Genomic DNA, 18,267 nt, shown 5'->3' on the forward strand with positions numbered 1-18,267 from the left:
CACCCTACATCAGTACATCCCTAAAACTTAATTTTTTATATTTATTTTATTTCTATATATAGTACACCTGTAAATACAGGGTTTAATTATATTCATGTATGTGTTTTTTATTCACATCTTGTTTTTTTTAACATCTCTGTGTTGTTGTTGTTGTGTCTGTGAACTGGAAGCTTGTGACAGTAAAACAAATTCCTTGTATGTGCAAACATACTAGGCAATAAAGTTATTTCTGATTCTGAGAATACAATTAGTGAAATGACTGGGAAATCTGAGGACTTCAGGAAGGTTCAGGAGCTACATCATGGGATAATTGATATTGAGCCTTTGGGTGAAAGCACTTAACCCCAGTTTGTTCCAGGGAGACTGTGAATTTTCTAAATTATTACTTTCCAACTAATTATTAAATAGGCCCAATTATACACAAAGACATAATAAATATGGCAGTAGCTCTTTACAGTCCTGTTACTCATGTACATACTATGTACTTATAGTAATTGACATAACTAGGTAATAACCCTGAATCTAACCCTACCCAATGTACAGTACTGTAGTTAGTTCAAATACTGTAAAATAAGAGCAATGAACATGGCTTTACTGTGAGGCCTGGTGTGAACTGGTGAATCAGTCCTTTATAGTAACAATATCTGAAAAATGTAGGGTTAGAGATTTTAGTCCACGTTTTAATTGTAATACTTCCGGAATTTACAGATGGTTTTTCTGTTCATATTATGTTATTAATTCTGCCAGAAATGTATGATTTCACATTGAAGACAAATACTGAAAAACAACATGAACTCTACCAGAGAGTGATAGAGCAAAATTAATATGAAAATACAATAAAACTGCATTTTGAATGAATGAATGATGAAAGATGAAACTGCAACAAAATTATGATATAGAAATTCAGAGGCAGGTGTCTGCCACGGTCAGTTACAAGTGGTCACAAAAGTGACCCCCATCCCACTATAACAAATACTATAACATGCAAACAAATTGGATATGAAATCTTTACATAACTTATTATATCAGAATTGGTTTTGATCTAAATATTAAAGAGTAAAATGTTTTGATGTCATTTTGATGAATTAAAGAAGTTAATTCAGACCCTAAACCAGCCATATTATCCCAGCTATTCTATGCTATGAAATGTGAAAATATACATTTCCTAAACAACTCATACATGACTTCACCTCATGTAACTGTACAGAAACAATCTATTTGTTCTATTTATAATAAAACATAAACAAAAATGCATATTAAGGCACATAGACCTGCTATTTAGGACCTCTGTGTGCAAAACTATTTATTAAAACATAATTTCCTGTTTGTTCCCTTAAAGAACCTTTTAGCCAATTCACAGTTTACGCTCTATTTGACTCTAAAACTATTTTTCAATTCCACTGGCAAAAGATATTCTCTTAATAGTGTACTTGTCTAAATGAGTGTATCATAACAACACACATGTACATTTAGGTTCACTTTTATGATAAATTCATGGCCAACCTAAGTTACTGTCCAGACCGAACGTTTCTAGATCAAACTCCAAAACAGAGTCCGGCAGACTTGATATGTCCTGGTCCAGCCAGGATGACGGGTCTGAAAAGGTGGAGAAACATGGTGAGAAATTAAAGAGCATGATAGGAGAATCTAAAATTAAATATAAGACAAGACATACAGGCTATACACACTACAACTATATAAAGCCTACTGTATCATATTAAATAGACATATCTGTTTTATTAAATCTAAAGATTTAATAAACTGTTCCATTTAACAAAACATGGTCTTTTTGGACTATTGTTTCACATGTCAGGCTTTACACAGTTAAACTGGCTGCTCTTACATATCTTACCAGGTACGTTGATGTTGAACATATTTTGCGTCTCTCCAGCACTGTAGCTTTGATTCTGTGCTAGCGGTTCCATTCTTTCTGCAGGTTCACAGTTGAGATCTGACACTCCACTGCCATCTACAGGCTCCTTTTGAAGCACTCCAAGCTGTACAGAGAATACACATACTGGAAGTCAGTCATAAATGCATGCACAGCATCTCTGCACAGCATCAGACCATATGACCAAGACATGTGCAATCTAAATGGATGATTCATGAAACAAACAATGTACCTGCTGGGAAAGGGCCTTTGCCTGACTAGGGGTGAGATGTAAGCCAACATATGATTCCTGTAATAAAAAAGGTGTTTATTATCATATTTGTAATCCTTACATCTGGCTTACATGCTCTAATGCAAACAGGGTTCACCTTGTTCAGTTCAAAACCTCTATCCTGTAAACCTGGATTTGCTTCAGTTACTTCATTTTCCTTATAATGAGGGACCTTCGATCCCTTTCCATGAGTCTCCTGGACAGCGACCTTGGACATGAGTTTTGGCTCTTCTGGCATCTGCATACAGTGTCTACGCTTCATTTGTGCATGTGGCAAGCCATGTGAGCCGGTTACATGATTCCAGTTTTTATCTTGACCTGGAGAGGGGAAAGTCACAGGTTGCTTTTGGAACTGGACCTCTTGGCATGGCATCTGCCACTGGCCCGGACACTGGTACTGCTCCTCAGGTATCTGATGAGGCTGGAACTGTGTGTACTGTTGATGCTGTTGTTGCAGTGAGATGTGTGGTTGGCCAGTCTGGGAATGATACAGTAACTGCTGATGATAGTTAGCATGTGATTGTGAATGATGCTGCAGGGGACGACTGTGTTTGTGAGTGTGGTGGTGTTCATCTTGACTCCATTGTTCCATCTCTGGGATTGACTGATGCTGTGCCTCTGGCTGGAAATACTGGCGCATTGGCTGATGGGACAGTGAAGGAGCGGATCTGAGGTGCTGAGTGCAGGGATACGCTGGTGGCTTCGTCTCTTTCAGAACTTTGTTGGGGTTGAGGAGAGCAACCTGTGTAATAAAAGTAATAAAATAAAAAATGATGACCAGGTAGATGACAGTTTTTTTGGTCTTTCAGAAAGTTGATTCAGGGTCTCTGCATGTTTGAAATGTATTTAAGTGAATGAATGAAATGCAGCTTTTAATGCCAATTTTAAAAATCCTATTGAAGAACTGCAGTGTTTAAAGCAGTTTTTAACTAAAACTTAGAAAAATAAATCACATTTAGTAATTTAAATAAAGCTAAAATAAAATAAAATAAATCCAAATTAAAAAAATATTAGATGAACAATAAAATAAATATTAGATAAATGTTGCCTTGGTACAGTATTGTTCAAAATAATAGCAGTACAATGTGTCTAACCAGAATAATCAAGGTTTTTCGTATATTTTTTTATTGCTACGTGGCAAACAAGTTACCAGTAGGTTCAGTAGATTCTCAGAAAACAAATGAGACCCAGCATTCATGATATGCACGCTCTTAAAGCTGTGCAATTGGGCAATTCGTTGAATTAGTTGAAAGGGGTGTGTTCAAAAAAATAGCAGTGTGGCATTCAATCACTGAGGTCATCAATTTTGTGAAGAAACAGGTGTGAATCAGGTGGCCCCTATTTAAGGATGAAGCCAACACTTGTTGAACATGCATTTGAAAGCTGAGGAAAATGGGTCGTTCAAGACATTGTTCAGAAGAACAGCGTACTTTGATTAAAAAGTTGATTAGAGAGGGGAAAACCTATAAAGAGGTGCAAAAAATGATAGGCTGTTCAGCTAAAATGATCTCCAATGCCTTAAAATGGAGAGCAAAACCAGAGAGACGTGGAAGAAAACGGAAGACAACCATCAAAATGGGTAGAAGAATAACCAGAATGGCAAAGGCTCAGCCAATGATCACCTCCAGGATGATCAAAGACAGTCTGGAGTTACCTGTAAGTACTGTGACAGTTAGAAGACGTCTGTGTGAAGCTAATCTATTTTCAAGAATCCCCCGCAAAGTCCCTCTGTTAAAAAAAAGGCATGTGCAGAAGAGGTTACAATTTGCCAAAGAACACATCAACTGGCCTAAAGAGAAATGGAGCAACATTTTGTGGACTGATGAGAGTAAAATTGTTCTTTTTGGGTCCAAGGGCCACAGGCAGTTTGTGAGACGACCCCCAAACTCTGAATTCAAGCCACAGTACACAGTGAAGACCGTGAAGCATGGAGGTGCAAGCATCATGATATGGGCATGTTTCTCCTACTATGGTGTTGGGCCTATTTATCGCATACCAGGGATCATGGATCAGTTTGCATATGTTAAAATACTTGAAGAGGTCATGTTGCCCTATGCTGAAGAGGACATGCCCTTGAAATGGTTGTTTCAACAAGACAATGACCCAAAACACACTAGTAAACGGGCAAAGTCTTGGTTCCAAACCAACAAAATTAATGTTATGGAGTGGCCAGCCCAATCTCCAGACCTTAATCCAATTGAGAACTTGTGGGGTGATATCAAAAATGCTGTTTCTGAAGCAAAACCAAGAAATGTGAATGAATTGTGGAATGTTGTTAAAGAATCATGGAGTGGAATAACAGCTGAGAGGCGCCACAAGTTGGTTGACTCCATGCCACACAGATGTCAAGCAGTTTTAAAAAACTGTGGTCATACAACTAAATATTAGTTTAGTGATTCACAGGATTGCTAAATCCCAGAAAAAAAAAATGTTTGTACAAAATAGTTTTGAGTTTGTACAGTCAAAGGTAGACACTGCTATTTTTTTGAACACACCCCTTTCAACTAATTGCCCAATTGCACAGCCTTAAGAGCGTGCATATCATGAATGCTGGGTCTTGTTTGTTTTCTGACAATCTACTGAACCTACTGGTAACTTGTTTGCCACGTAGCAATAAAAAATATACTAAAAACCTTGATTATTCTGGTTAGTCACATTGTACTGCTATTATTTTGAACAATACTGTAAATAACTTAAATGAGTACTAAGTTATTAAAGGGGGGGGTGAAATGTTATTTCATGCATACTGAGTTTTTTTACACTGTTAAAGAGTTGGATTCCCATGCTAAACATGGACAAAGTTTCAAAAATTAAGTTATACATTTGAAGGAGTATTTTTGTTCCCAAAATACTCCTTCCGGTTTGTCACAAGTTTCGGAAAGTTTTTTTCGAGTATGGCTCTGTGTGACGTTAGATGGAGCGGAATTTCCTTATATGGGTCCTGACGCACTTCTGCCGGAAGAGCGCGTGCTCCCGTATAGCGAGGCTGAGCAGCACAGACATTTCACAGATCAGAGCGATTCACTGATCAGAGCGAGAGCGTCGCGAAAAGTCACAAAAGAAGTGTTTTTGGTTGCCAGGGCAAGACAACCCTGCACAGATTACCAAAAAAAAACAGCATTAAGGGACCAGTGGATGGAGTTTATTTTTACAGAGCATCAACGGAGTTGTGCAAGTGTTTTTGTTTGTTCCCTGCATTTCGAAGATGCTTGTTCACAAGGCCCAGTTTGACGACGGATTTGCGTATCGTTTATTTCTTAAGGATGATGCAATCCCAAGGAAAAAGGGTCACGATCGTGTGTTGGAACCGCAGGCGGTGAGTAAAACTGCTTAAAATATCTCTGCCTCCTTGTTAGTGCGTCCGCCTCCCATCGGAGACCCGGGTTCGAGCCCCGCTCGGAGCGAGTCGTTGCTGCTGCTGCTTTCGTTCAGTTTCAGCCTCTGGATCTGATTCTGGATCATAAATAAACGGCTGAATCTGACTGTAAGCCATGGTTTGTTTTGGATGGTGGGTTTTGTCCTCACCTAATGTCACAGCTTCCAAACGCTCTCGACGCAAAAGCCTATTCGCGCTCGTCATTCTTTAGCTCCGCCCACACGTCACGCCTCCAGTCGGTCGTGTTTTTCCGGGAAAAATCGGTACAGACTATCTTTCTCTTATGAATATAATAAAACTAAAGACTTTGGATTTATGGATTTATTTTGGATTTATGAAGGATGCAGTACTACTCTATAGGTACTCAAGATTAACAGGATATTGAGTGAAAACGAGCATTTCACCCCCCCTTTAAAACTGAAATAAAAAATAATTTGTAATGATAAATAGAAATATATATATATATATATATATATATATATATATATATATATATATATATATATATATATATATATATATATATATATATATATATATATATAAAAGCTACTTCAAGTTTATATAAATATTTAGATATTGAATATATTTTCTACCTTGTTTTGTTGTCATGATTAATTATATATAGTAAATTACTTTGTACTAAAACTTTTTATGGCCTTAAATTAATAAGTGGATTTAAAATGTAATGTTAATACAAATAAATTAACTATAAGTGAAAAAAAAAACTAAATCTAAAATAAAAACTATATTTATAATAATTATTTAGATTTTTTTTTTTTCTGCCTTTTGTTGTTGTGTCATAATTCATTATATATGTAAATATAGTAAATGACTTTGTACTAAAACTTCTTATGGCCTTAAATTAATGCACTTAAAAAAAAAAAGTGAATAAATTTATGATAAATAGAAAATAAAAACTAAATCTAAAATAAAAAACAGAAAATAAAAAATGTAATTCAAATATATCTATAATAATTATTTATATGTTATTATATTCTTGTGTCATGACTCATTATATATACTGAATTGATTTTTACTAAAACTTTTTATGGCCTTAAATTAATAAGTTAATTTAAGAAATTAAAACTTGAAAATGTAATATTTTTAAAGAAACCTACAGAAACCCTGTGACCAAACATGATAATCAACGATGCTCATATCTCGCCTGGGATACAGAAGACATGGTTGGAGACAGTGTGGGTGAGAACTGCTTTGGATGCTGCCAGTGGGTCTCTCCTCCACCGGGCACAATGAGTGGGCTGAGCTGGGCTCTCTTGCGTGATGTGGCAGGGTGGGTGTGGCCTGTTAGATGTGGAGAACCAGAGAGAGAAGAAGAGGAGCAGGAGCGAGAGCTGCCGATTCCACTGCTGTGGCTGCAGCGGCTGGCAGATGATTGGACGGACTGGTTACTCAGTGAAGAGCTACTGAGGGAGGACTGCAGGGACTGGTTGCTGAGCGATGACTGCAGGGAAGAGTTGCTCAGTGACAGACGCAAAGAAGTGGAGCTGAGAGAGCTGGGCAGGGAGTGGCTGCTCAGACAGCTCTGGATGATGGGATTGCTGAGTGAAGACTGGAGCAAAGGATTACTTAAAGATGCCTGAAGAGACGAGGACAGACCTTAAAGACAAAATTGTGTGGAAACTTCATTATTTTTTATTGATTTGCATTATATGTTTTTGAATACTAAAACCTAGTATATTTCCAAGTTTAAATCAGATTTTGAATTCCAGTTTTTCAGTGTGGTCTCAGACATTTTTGGAGTACACGGTATGATACAAAATTGGTGAATTTAAATTAAACACTAGTTTTACACAACATTTACTCAAAATCAGAAATATTGGCTGATTTATCAGTTCATATATCAGTCATTTAACAATCTGTAAGCACTTTGCATTAATGCAAGGGCTTTCGACCTGGGGTTTAGTCATTTTATTATTTTTATTATAACTATTAATATACTATTAGACTATGAGATGTTGTCTGAAAAAAAAATTGAACTATAAGATTTTATTTGCTAATATTTTGAATCAAATTTTACCTTTATATATAGTAATTTTATTTGCCTTTTTTTTTTTTACATTTATATTTAGATATTTTTTTTTTTCTATTTTAGTTTTAGTCATTTTAGTACTGAATTTTATTTTTCATGTAATAATTATATTTGAATCTATTTTACTTTCATTTCAATTTACAAACATGTTTTGGTTAACAATAAAACAGTGGTCCAGGGACTGCAAGATGGTCGACAGTAAAAAAAAAAAAAAAAGATGAAAATTTGTCAAACTCTTCATTTTAAACTAAAGTATTATTTTATAATTTGCAAATTAAAAATGTTTCTATGCAAACAAGCTTCTTAATACAGTAAAAAGTACATCTTTTTCAATTAATTGTTTGGCTTTAGTAAAAAGAAGCTTATTTCTTTCAACAGTACAAATTAATCTTTATACATGAAAATACACAGCTGCTTTTATATTTTAGGATGGAAAGTCCATTGCAAAGTGATTCTCATATTTGGGGGTCCTAGGCATCCAAAAGTGAAAACCCTCTGCATTAATGTAATTCAAACATGGTCAGATCCTGAAACATACCTGGTAAGGTGAAGTCAGCCATAAGGTCAGGGTGCGTGGAAGTGTTGCTCGATTGCTCCGCACCGCTGCGGGGCTCAGAATCCTGGCCTACAGGAAGAGGAGGAGGCAGGTGGAGGCTGGAGAGGTCTGGAAGAGAGCCGCTAGTACTGAGGGTCGCCGGGACAGGGATGGATGATATCTGCTGATCGGCCAATGGGAAGCTGCTGGAGGGACAGCAAACAAACACTGTTTATAAAAGAAAAACTGAAACAGCTTAATGACTAGGACTACAAAGAAACTTACTGAAAAAAAGGTGTTTCACATCCTGATGATCCCATTGAGGATAACTATGAAAGAAGATATGAGCCTAGCGTTATCAGAGTGTTTAACAACACTTCATCAGTGTGATATGAATGAGGCAGAACACAAACCTTCTTTAGTTTGTGAGATTGTGTCTCCTCTTGAATATTTTCTTCAATCAGTGGTGCAGGATGTGCAAACCCTTAAAGAATAAGTTTGATATAAAATAAGCATGTTCTTTGAAATAAAATACCAATAATTCCAATATTGTTATATTAATATCTGGAAAGCTCTTATCTTAATGTGAAGTTTACTGACTGATTTGCAGTCCATAAACGGTTTGACTGCCCTGACTACCGTTCAGACATTTGGAGTTTTTTTGTTTTTTTTACGTTTTTCAAATAATTTGTTATGCTCACCAAGGCATTGATTCGATTGAAAACAGTTATATTAGGAAATAATATTACAATTTAAATTTAACTTTTTTTTTTTTATATACTTTTAAAAAATCAGTTATTTATCATTAGGTAACTTAAACTCAAATTAAATTACAATGTCTATTCTAATATATTTGAATATATTTGAATATGTAATTCATTCCTATCTGATATAAAGCAACACTGCAACAGTTGAACTCACCATGGTGTCTGGATTGAGGGTTCAGGGTCTGCACAGATTTCTGGGTGTTTCGCACTCTGGTGTGGAGGGCTGAGTCAGAGTTGGTTCTGTGAGGATGAACAGAATGAGAAATTAAGTGTGCGAAAACAGGGTGATGTGGGAATCTAAACCTTCCAGGATCAAAATGTTCATCAGAACACAATTACACAATGATATGTATATGCACAAGAGCTGATCTGGAATCAGTAGTCTGAAGACTCATGAGTTCTGAGCTTCGGTTCACCTATTGAGAGCTGTCAGAGGAAGACGGACCATCTGGCTCTTCTCAGTGGCAGAACAACTGGACCAGGTTCTGCTTGGACACAAGCAACACTTCATTAAAGAACTGGCACAAAGTAAAGCTCAGGGAGTTACATCTGATGCTGACTTCACTGTGAAAACCACATGATTGTGTAGCACCTAAATGTAATGGGGTGAGCGTGATAGATGTGAGAACACTTTATTTCAAATCTTACCTTCTCCAGGAAGGACCTCGCGGAGGTGAGAGGTGGGTGGAGAGATAGGGAGCGCTTTCAAACTGTAAAATGAAGTTAAGGCTTAAGTTAAGAATTCTACAACTGTTCGGGATTACTGTGTAAGCATCTGAGAAGTTTATGTATTTTTTTTAGATTATTAGGGTTCAAAAATTCTAGGTTAGTAAGACATTTTTATTTTATTTTTTGAAAGATTAATGTTCTCCAATGCTACATTTATTTTATTTATTTATTTGTTGTTGAAAATATAGAACTGCAATATTGTGGAAATATAATTAAAATTATTACGGATAACTGTTTTCTATTTTAATATCTTTTAAAATGAATTTAAAATTTTCCGCAGTCATTACTTCAGTCATATGTGTCACATGATCCTTCAGAAATTAATCTGATAGGTTGATCTGGTTTTCAAGAAACAAAATTCTTATTATTACTGGGAGATTTTCTTTTAGGATTCTATGATGAATGGAAAGAACATTAAAAGAACAGGATTTATTTGAAATATTGATCTTTTGTAATATTCTAAAAGTCTTTACAGATCAATTTAAAGTGTCCTTGCTGAACAAAAGTATTAATTTATATTTATATTCTATCATACTAAGCCAAAATGTTTTTAAACAGTAGCATACCACTTACTACTGGACAAATATTGTTTTGGCTGTTATCAGTTCAATACAAGACTAAAGCAACACAGTGATAAAGATAAGAGATGTAGAGTTTCAATATTCCTTATATACTACTACAAACATGAATCTGTAAGACTATCAGCCATGTTTAAAGTGGGGATACATGTCTCCTGTGCAGTCTGCCAGGAGGACTGGGCTGTGCGTCTCTGTACTCTTCATCTGCCTCTAGGAGCTGCTGGGTGAGATAACTTGGGTACTGTTAACAGAAGGAAAGCAAATCAAATGAAATTCGTTCAAACAAAAGGACCTAACATTTAAAAAAATAAAAATAAAATGTTTATCGTTTCTCCTTTTTTTTTTTAAATGATAGGATAATAATACCTAAAAAAAAATAATAATAATAAATTGCACACCTGGGTCTCTGTGGAACATCTTGAAATCTGATTGACATTTGGCAGCGATCCTCCATAGTACGGGACTAAGTCTCCGGTTTGCCGAATTCTCTCAGCCTGAACCTGAGGAGGGAACAGAAGCCCAATAATAGCCCTCCAACACTGAGTTAAACACAAATCTGATCTCACTCTCTCCCAGACTGCCTTACCCTCAGGGGAAGAAAAAAACAAATTGCATCATAATTTAAACCAGACAATGTACCTGGGATTTACACATCTCTTAGTCTGCAACACTAATTTCACACAGACCTAAGATTAGTGACTGGCAAAGCTATTTTTGTGCATCGACATAATCCATGTGGACCTGCTGAATCACAAGTCCATATACAGATGGTCAAATACTTCCTAAGTCTTATTTAGTCCCAACACATTTATCATGAGCTTCTGATTTTTAAGGGTCTAAAACTCTCACAGCTTTTTAAACAGCTGTTGATCGATGGCCAATTCAGATATCTGTGTGCTCTGTGAAACATCATAATTCAGTTACAACTACCATATTCAGTACATAAAATATTTCAAGGGTCTATTGTTAGACATTATAAAAGTCATGAGCACGTTTTAACAGAGCCCTGTTTTTAATAAGTAACTGATTGATTTACATTATGCAATTGCGGAGATTGAAGTAACATTAGATCAAACAAAGTTGAAGAAGAAAGAAATATGCATTTATTTACAGATTATTATTTCTTTAATGTTACTTTATTGTTTGCAACTTTCTGTTGGATCTTGTGGACCAAATTTGTCAATAGTTGGTTATCCAGTTTAAAATTTGTCCAGGAATATGATACACATTTTTTATTGTTATTAATATTTAAAAAAGAAAAAAAAAAACGGCATGCACCTGTGACTGCCTATGCTCATTTAGCAAAACTGGTTTACTATGTACCCAGAGAGCCGTTCCCAAACGTAACGTTTTAGTATTGTATATTATAATATATATATATATATATATATATATATATATATATATATATATATATATATATATATATATATATATATTATTTTGTTTGTGAAATCTAACTTCCCTATAAAGCTGTCCAGTATCAATACAACTGACACTAATAATACAAATAACATTTGAAAGTTTAATCACTTCCTTCCGCTGTGTAAACTCATTATAAGGGAATAATCCAGGTCAAGTATAAAACAACTCTCGTAGCCCGACGTGTCTTGAATTGAGTTGAGACTCACCCTGATGGAAGTCATGTCCATCATAACCTCTCGGAAAGCGGCTGTGTCTTCAGCCTGTCGCTGGTTGTGCAGGGCGATTTTCTCGCTAAATTTACGCGGATTGCAGCTTCCAGGCGCCGGTCCTGCTCCGGGCCCCTGTCCGTACCCTAATTTCCCAATGTCCGCGCCTGACAAATGCATTATTCCGTCAAATAAGAGAAAGTAAGCTTGACTGACACGGCCAGAGTTCGATAAGTGACCCAAGAAAGCAAGACTTCTGACAACGGTGAGCAGTGCTTTGTGGGTAATGCAGTCCTAAAGGCTGTAGTAAACATCGTTGCCAAGCTCATTCGTTATCTACAGAGACTGTAACGCGCACACGCCCAACTACTGTAGAGAAGGGGGAAAACAACTCTGGTATTTTGGGAAACGTAGTTTTTTACAAATAATTAAACAGCGGGAAGTTAGCATTTTTTTTAGCCTGACTTTGTCGAATTGAAAATAAATAAATAAACAAACGTTAAAACACTATACAGTTGCAATAATGAATAACCATGAACAATATTATTTATATTCATTATTTTAATTTTATAATAAATCCCCCCTTAAAACACGTTTATATATATATATATATATATATATATATATATATATATATATATATATATATATATATATATATATATAATTTTACAATCATTTAATATTCTAATTGATTCTCTATGCAATACAGCAAGATTTCAAATTTTGTTTTAGACACTGGGAGCCAAATATATATATATATATATATATATATATATATATATATATAAGATCAAGTTAATTTGAAATGTGACAACATTTTTTTTTTCATTTTTATATTTCGTTAGTGAACCGCAGATTTATATATATATATATATATATATATATATATATATATATATATATATATATATATATATATATATATATATATATAAAAATCTGCGGTTCACAAACGAAATATAGAAATGAAAAAAAAAAATGTTGTCACATTTCAAATTAACTCGATATATAATTTTCTCTGATTATTTGTTCCAGATTTCAAACTGCTTTTGTGAAATACTGACGGAAAATATTAAATTCTCGAAGGAAGGACTACAAACGAAATGTCATAAAACTACAATTCCCATGTGACCGTCGTCCAGCAGTGACGTCTCTTTGAAAGCCTGTTGATTTACTTCCGTTACGCAGCTGCTAACGGAACACATGTCTGAAAACAACATGGAGGAGAAAGTTGAGCAAGCTACAAACAGTAAAAATGTATCTCTGCCTATGTCGAGGGTGCGATTAATCATGAAAAGTTCTCCCGACGTGTCCTGTATTAACCAGGACGCTCTTTTCTTGACAACAAAGGCAACGGTAATTTGATGTGTTTTTAATCAATGGTCAGTTACCAGGTTATCTGCCTTATTTAACGTTAGTTGAAAACTTTTTTGATTTTAGTCACTAGAAACATCCGTGACACCAGTTAGTTTTTAGTTTAAGTACACTTAAAAACTTTACACTTTAGTTTCATGTAAACACTGGTAAGAGTGCAAAGGAAAGGCTCTAACAGTGTGTTTGTTTATCACTTGTGTTCTTATTAATGTGTGACATATTCATTGTTTCTTCTTAGGAGCTTTTTGTACAGCACTTGACTCTGTCCTCATATAAAAATGGTTCGGGTAAAGAGACAAACACACTGTCATACAGTGATCTGGCCAATGCTGCTGAGGAGACGGAAACATTTCAGTTTTTAACCGGTGAGTCCTGGTGACTAACACTATTATACAAACTAAATCAGCTGGTGTGTAAACCGTTTTCTCTCTTTTATGTTTAGATATCCTTCCTAAGAAAATCTTGGCCAGAGACTATCTGAAGTCACTGGAAGAAATGGAAAAAGATGATGACAACCTGTAGTGATGTACAGCAAGTCGGAGGAAATCACTGTGAACTGGTCCTGACCACTTCCTCTCTAAAACAGTGGATAAAACCATAGGGCATTGTCTTACAAATCAGGACATTTCACAAAAAGAGTTGTACTTTTACACCTCTGTTGTTTTAGAGAGGTAATGTACGCGTTTTACATAATGTAGTCTGTATGTTTTAGCACCCACTTACACTATGCCGTGTGTCAAAATGTCCAATAGATTCACAACTGAACCACTCTGAATCCTGGAAACCAGGTTATATGGTGTTTCGTCATGCATCATTGGGGTTTTATTTATGCTTGACACCATGATTTGTATGTTTAGGGAAGATCCAAACATCTGTCCAGTCCATTTCATTCAATGTGAAATAAGACCTTGCTCATATGCATACAAAAAATGTAAAATGATTTTCTAAGGGGGTGAAACGTATCTTAGAGATATATTTCATGACTATGCTTTAACATTTTAACCACTGGTGATAAAAATGTGTTTAATACTTGACTCTGGACTGCAGCTTAAGATTTATATAGTGCACTGTAGAGTTTTTAAATGCTTGAACAGTTAGAATTTTGTATTTGAATAAATACTTTTGCTGATTACGTGTTTACTTTAATCTTATTTTCAATATGGCAGTCAGTCAAAATCTATGACGTGTGAAACATTTGAAAGTGAACTGTTGTGTTTTTTTATTAAGCGTAATATAATTGTACCTTACATTCGTAGGGAACAGTCTATAGTTTGGGCAAATAAAAATATATTTTATTTCCATAACCTATTATTTATTCCATAAAAGAACAAGAGGAAAATACGCACCTAAAGAGAAAAACAGGGTGCTGTTGGCATGCAGTACATGATCATACAAGCCTTGTTTGTTTGAGAAAGTGTAATAATAAAACATGCATTATAGTATTTTCCACATGTGTAGGTTGTGCTGCTCAAATGAAATTACTGGGGAAGTAGTTTGGACAGTCGAAGCTGCATAGTGTTCAAAGACCTCTCCAGATTGGCAAGATGTTTCTCTAGAAGAGCTGCTACTTGCTCCTTTTTAGCAATGGAGTCTTTCGTGTTGTCAGTTTGCTCCTTCAGACTGAGAGAGAGAGAGAAAAAAAATATTCTTCAGTTTTGAAATGTACTATTTAAAATTTTGATTCAGAAGAAAACAACCTGTGATGACATTTTGCAGTCATGTATTCTGCCTTTCCACTGTCTCTGAAACCGAGTGTAACAGTCAGATTCCAGAAAGTAAGTTTTCTCAACAGAGAATTAGATTTTTAACAATAACTAATAAACTTTTAAATATGGTTCACACTTAGCCTATATTTTTTCAACTTAAACATTAATGGCAAAATAACAGTATCCATGTTTCTGCAAGGAAATCTCCACAAATAATAAATCACGCTCTGCAAATTCAGCCAGTTACTCTTTAAAAACATCTCATTACACTCGAAGACTACTTATAGATGAATATATGAATATTTTGCAATAAATGTAAAAACAATGTTTCTATATAATCAGAATTGTAAAATTTGACTTCAAAACAAAAAGTTTGTAGTGTTCATAACTCGTAGCTGGTTGGTTTGTCTAATGACTTAAAACTAACAGAAAAAAAACAATTTGGGAAAAGCCCTCTGATCAAATGGCCTTTTATAGAAATAGTGTTTAAAGATTATGTTTTAATGTTTTAGAGCAAAAATATTGGTCATTCTCACATTGTGTCACACTTTTAAGTCAAGTCGCAAAGTTCAAATATTTCAATGGGGCTAAAAATTCCATATATGTTCAGAAATAATATTCACCATCAGAAGTGAATGACTTCCAGTTAGTTGTTTGTCTGAGATAGTAAAAAGGCGACTTCATGGCAAAAATTCTGCAGAATGTTTTAAATCTCAGCCAAACATATCTTCCATGAAAGCATTCAAAATTACTAAATTACCTTGAGAAGGTATAATGCTCTTTCCCCTCCTTCCTCTTCTCATCTAAATCCATGAACACCTTCTGCATTGTATCAGCGGTCTGGGCCACAGCGAGATGGTCAGCCCGGATGCCCTGCATGTTCTCCCTGGCCTGTTGATCATAGGACGCACCTCCTTCCTCGAGACCACTAGATGTGGATACAGCCTGCAGGGCCGCCCTGTTCTGCAGCACGAGAAGGCGGGACTTCTCAAACTCCTCTGGGCCTGCTATATCATCCCAGCACACAGGGGAGGATGGAGGAAGCCAGAAGCGCTGAGTGCAGTTGGCCGGCCTGCCAGGCGCCTCTCTGACAAATGGACTATCAGCTGGAAAGCTGTTTAGGAGTTCGTGTAACCCAGAACCCAAGTCCCAGTCCCGGTACGTATCCTCCAGCTCAAGCTCTGTCACTATGCTGCCCGCTGGGTACCAGACAAACAGCAGGAACAGGCACCAGGACAAACAAGTCCTTCTCATTCTGTCCTGGAGCAACAGCATACTGGTGATACTGGGCAAACAGTAAACAGTATTGAAAGAATTAAGTGTCCTTGCACTGTGTGAGCGTAGTTTGTCAAACCCATATTCCTGACCTTGTGAATAAAAATGGATCTCAATAAAATGCTTAAAAAAGATTATTCTACATGGTTAAGGTTATATTACACTTTTTTTCTAGCATGCTGAATTATATGAAGGCTGCACATTTATTCAAAACAGCTTTTTCACAGATTAAAGAGTATGTCATTTGTTAGTTTATGAAACATTTAGTCTCAAATTGCCTCGGCAAATGGTCATTTTTCAGTTTATTAATATTAACAAACTTAAAACAGAAATAAAACACTAAAAACATAAACACCTATCAGATTACATATAACAGCATACAAATATTGTCTATTTCAAAAGGGAGTAAAAATATTTAGAACCACTGCTATAGAGAATATTAATGTCGCCAAGTTTGTAATTTATTGCTTTTATTTAATACATTATTAAAGTATATTTGTGTTTATTGCATGCAGCAGGTGGTGTAAAATCTATTAAAATTGCAGTTGTTTGTGTTGTTCTTGATGTTTTAGTAGTTCCCTATGGCTTCCACCAAGAAACAGACCCAGAATGGACCCCATGAGTACTTATTTATAGTGTTTTGGATTAAAGCAATAAACTGTAAAATAACGATTGCTTTTCACCTTCAACATTCCTCCAGATGGTCAGCCAAAGAGGTAGGGCGAATCGTTACGATCATGTCGAGCAGATGCTCAAACAGAGCAATTTTTATAGTTCCATTGAATAAACACTTTTCTGAGGAATCAGACAATTGCTTAAGTTGCTTCTGCTGTTATGCTGGAACTAAACAAAATAACATTGAAACAATGTGTACATTACATGCATCGTTTTATTAGGCCGATTTAAGTTAAGTGTTATTGAAGGAAACAAACAAAAAAGAAAAACAAAACACCGCACACGGACGAAATTTTTATATAAACTAGTTTTTGAGTTCATGAATGGAATACATATGAACTTCTGACTCAATATTCCTTCGAATTCTGTCGCCGTTTATGAAACGTAGAAATGTTCTTTCCACTGAAACGTTTTATGAGGAGAATTCCGATAAAACCTCGTTTTCGCAATTGAGCTTGCAACGAACAAATTAAGCAAAAACATTTAACACCTTAACATGATAAAACTATTAAACATAAACATTTAAACTTACCTCACAGACTATTATAGATCAGCAGGCAGAAAAGGAGCTCGCGTGCTTTTCAGAAATGAGCTATTGGAAAATCTGACTCGCTCTTCAATCTTCACAGCTCAACTCAGAGCTGCTCACGGCTTATTTGTCTAGATAAGCAAAGAAAAACCTTTCATTTCCACAAACACAACAATAATACACGAAATAAACAACGGGCGTTGTACATAAAAAAAATAATATTAAAAAGCGTCAGAGTGAAAACATAACAGACGTCTGAGATGTGATTTTCCAGTTCAAGAGTTTTTATCAGCTGAAGAGTGGCCGTGTCTCAATACCTAGTGAGGTGCCTATCTAGACAGCATTTTAGACATCATTGGGGCGCAGAATAACGTTCTTTCTAGAACACGGTGCAGATGTGCAGTAGGTTTTGAGACACAACCCTTGTAAACTTTTTAAGGAGGGTTTCCCTGTCTGTGAATGTGATGTTTTTCCTTCTTTTGATGTTGAAGGGGGAAGAAGAGTCTGAGGCAGTCACCATTTATTTTAAAAGATACAAGGATTGTCCTTAAATAAACCCTAACTTTTACTTATGTGAGCTAAACTGTACAGCATAAAGCTGAGTTTTGTACTGCAATGTGAGAAGAGAGCGTGAACAGCAGTTTTGGCCTCAGGGAACATTGTTTTGAGGTTTGCAAGAATCCACACAATCTGTGTATACTTACAGATGGTTGTTTGACGATCTAGAAAACTTAAGTGAAGAGGGATTTTAAACGCCAAAATATGATCTCCGCAAACAGGAATGGAAAAAAAGCTGGCAAAAGCAGCAGACATTAACAGAGGCCAGCATGTCCGAAAACATCATAGAAGTAAAAAATCTGGCATAAAACATTAA

General features: G+C 35.6%; 3 protein-coding genes across 7 annotated transcripts; 1 reads left to right on the top strand and 2 right to left on the bottom strand.

Moving 5' to 3' along the window:
* Positions 1 to 654: 654 nt before the first annotated feature.
* On the bottom strand, positions 655 to 12,398 carry LOC113119353 (CREB-regulated transcription coactivator 2-like). 4 transcript variants are annotated; one of them, XM_026288774.1, is made up of 14 exons: positions 11,832 to 12,398; positions 10,599 to 10,700; positions 10,349 to 10,441; positions 9,542 to 9,603; positions 9,310 to 9,381; positions 9,048 to 9,133; positions 8,540 to 8,610; positions 8,412 to 8,455; positions 8,130 to 8,329; positions 6,707 to 7,158; positions 2,260 to 2,904; positions 2,124 to 2,180; positions 1,853 to 1,997; positions 655 to 1,596 (listed from the first exon to the last, which is right to left on the bottom strand). In XM_026288774.1, exons 1-14 carry the CDS (start codon positions 12,009 to 12,011, stop codon positions 1,493 to 1,495), a joined length of 2,313 nt encoding a protein of 770 aa, XP_026144559.1. In that variant the 5' UTR covers positions 12,012 to 12,398; the 3' UTR covers positions 655 to 1,492. The 4 variants fall into 4 exon arrangements, with proteins under 4 accessions (XP_026144559.1, XP_026144558.1, XP_026144557.1 ...); XM_026288773.1 differs by having other exon boundaries at positions 8,130 to 8,332; positions 9,310 to 9,378; positions 11,832 to 12,396; XM_026288772.1 differs by having other exon boundaries at positions 8,130 to 8,332; positions 11,832 to 12,396.
* Positions 12,399 to 12,996: 598 nt separating this feature from the next.
* Positions 12,997 to 14,338, top strand: LOC113119357 (chromatin accessibility complex protein 1-like). Its single transcript, XM_026288780.1, has 3 exons — positions 12,997 to 13,190; positions 13,447 to 13,573; positions 13,651 to 14,338. Exons 1-3 carry the CDS (start codon positions 13,038 to 13,040, stop codon positions 13,728 to 13,730), a joined length of 360 nt encoding a protein of 119 aa, XP_026144565.1. The 5' UTR covers positions 12,997 to 13,037; the 3' UTR covers positions 13,731 to 14,338.
* A 72-nt stretch (positions 14,339 to 14,410) lies between these two features.
* LOC113119356 (uncharacterized) lies at positions 14,411 to 17,722 on the bottom strand. Of its 2 annotated transcripts, none has more exons than XM_026288779.1 (3): positions 17,397 to 17,722; positions 15,675 to 16,174; positions 14,411 to 14,828 (listed from the first exon to the last, which is right to left on the bottom strand). In XM_026288779.1, the coding sequence occupies exons 2-3, from the start codon at positions 16,166 to 16,168 to the stop codon at positions 14,687 to 14,689; spliced, it is 636 nt and encodes a 211-aa protein (XP_026144564.1). In that variant the 5' UTR covers positions 16,169 to 16,174; positions 17,397 to 17,722; the 3' UTR covers positions 14,411 to 14,686. The 2 variants fall into 2 exon arrangements, with proteins under 2 accessions (XP_026144564.1, XP_026144563.1); XM_026288778.1 differs by having other exon boundaries at positions 15,675 to 16,199; positions 17,397 to 17,719.
* Positions 17,723 to 18,267: the final 545 nt, after the last annotated feature.

This window comes from Carassius auratus, chromosome 19 (assembly GCF_003368295.1).
Source record: "Carassius auratus strain Wakin chromosome 19, ASM336829v1, whole genome shotgun sequence".
Taxonomy (NCBI): Eukaryota; Metazoa; Chordata; class Actinopteri; order Cypriniformes; family Cyprinidae; genus Carassius; species Carassius auratus.

What these genes read in the sequence shown, in the direction of transcription:
- LOC113119353 (XM_026288772.1), bottom strand. Translation starts at nt 12,011, where the DNA reads ATGCATTTGTCAGGCGCGGACATTGGGAAATTAGGGTACGGACAGGGG. An exon ending in CCATGTCTTCTGTATCCCAG is followed by an intron (nt 2,905 to 6,706) that starts GCGAGATATGAG and finishes TTTATTACACAG; the next exon opens with GTTGCTCTCCTCAACCCCAA. An exon ending in CAAAGGCCCTTTCCCAGCAG is followed by an intron (nt 1,998 to 2,123) that starts GTACATTGTTTG and finishes TTCTCTGTACAG; the next exon opens with CTTGGAGTGCTTCAAAAGGA.
- LOC113119357 (XM_026288780.1), top strand. Translation starts at nt 13,038, where the DNA reads ATGTCTGAAAACAACATGGAGGAGAAAGTTGAGCAAGCTACAAACAGT. An exon ending in TCTTGACAACAAAGGCAACG is followed by an intron (nt 13,191 to 13,446) that starts GTAATTTGATGT and finishes GTTTCTTCTTAG; the next exon opens with GAGCTTTTTGTACAGCACTT. An exon ending in AACATTTCAGTTTTTAACCG is followed by an intron (nt 13,574 to 13,650) that starts GTGAGTCCTGGT and finishes TTTTATGTTTAG; the next exon opens with ATATCCTTCCTAAGAAAATC.
- LOC113119356 (XM_026288778.1), bottom strand. Translation starts at nt 16,189, where the DNA reads ATGCTGTTGCTCCAGGACAGAATGAGAAGGACTTGTTTGTCCTGGTGC. An exon ending in GAGCATTATACCTTCTCAAG is followed by an intron (nt 14,829 to 15,674) that starts GTAATTTAGTAA and finishes TCTCTCTCTCAG; the next exon opens with TCTGAAGGAGCAAACTGACA.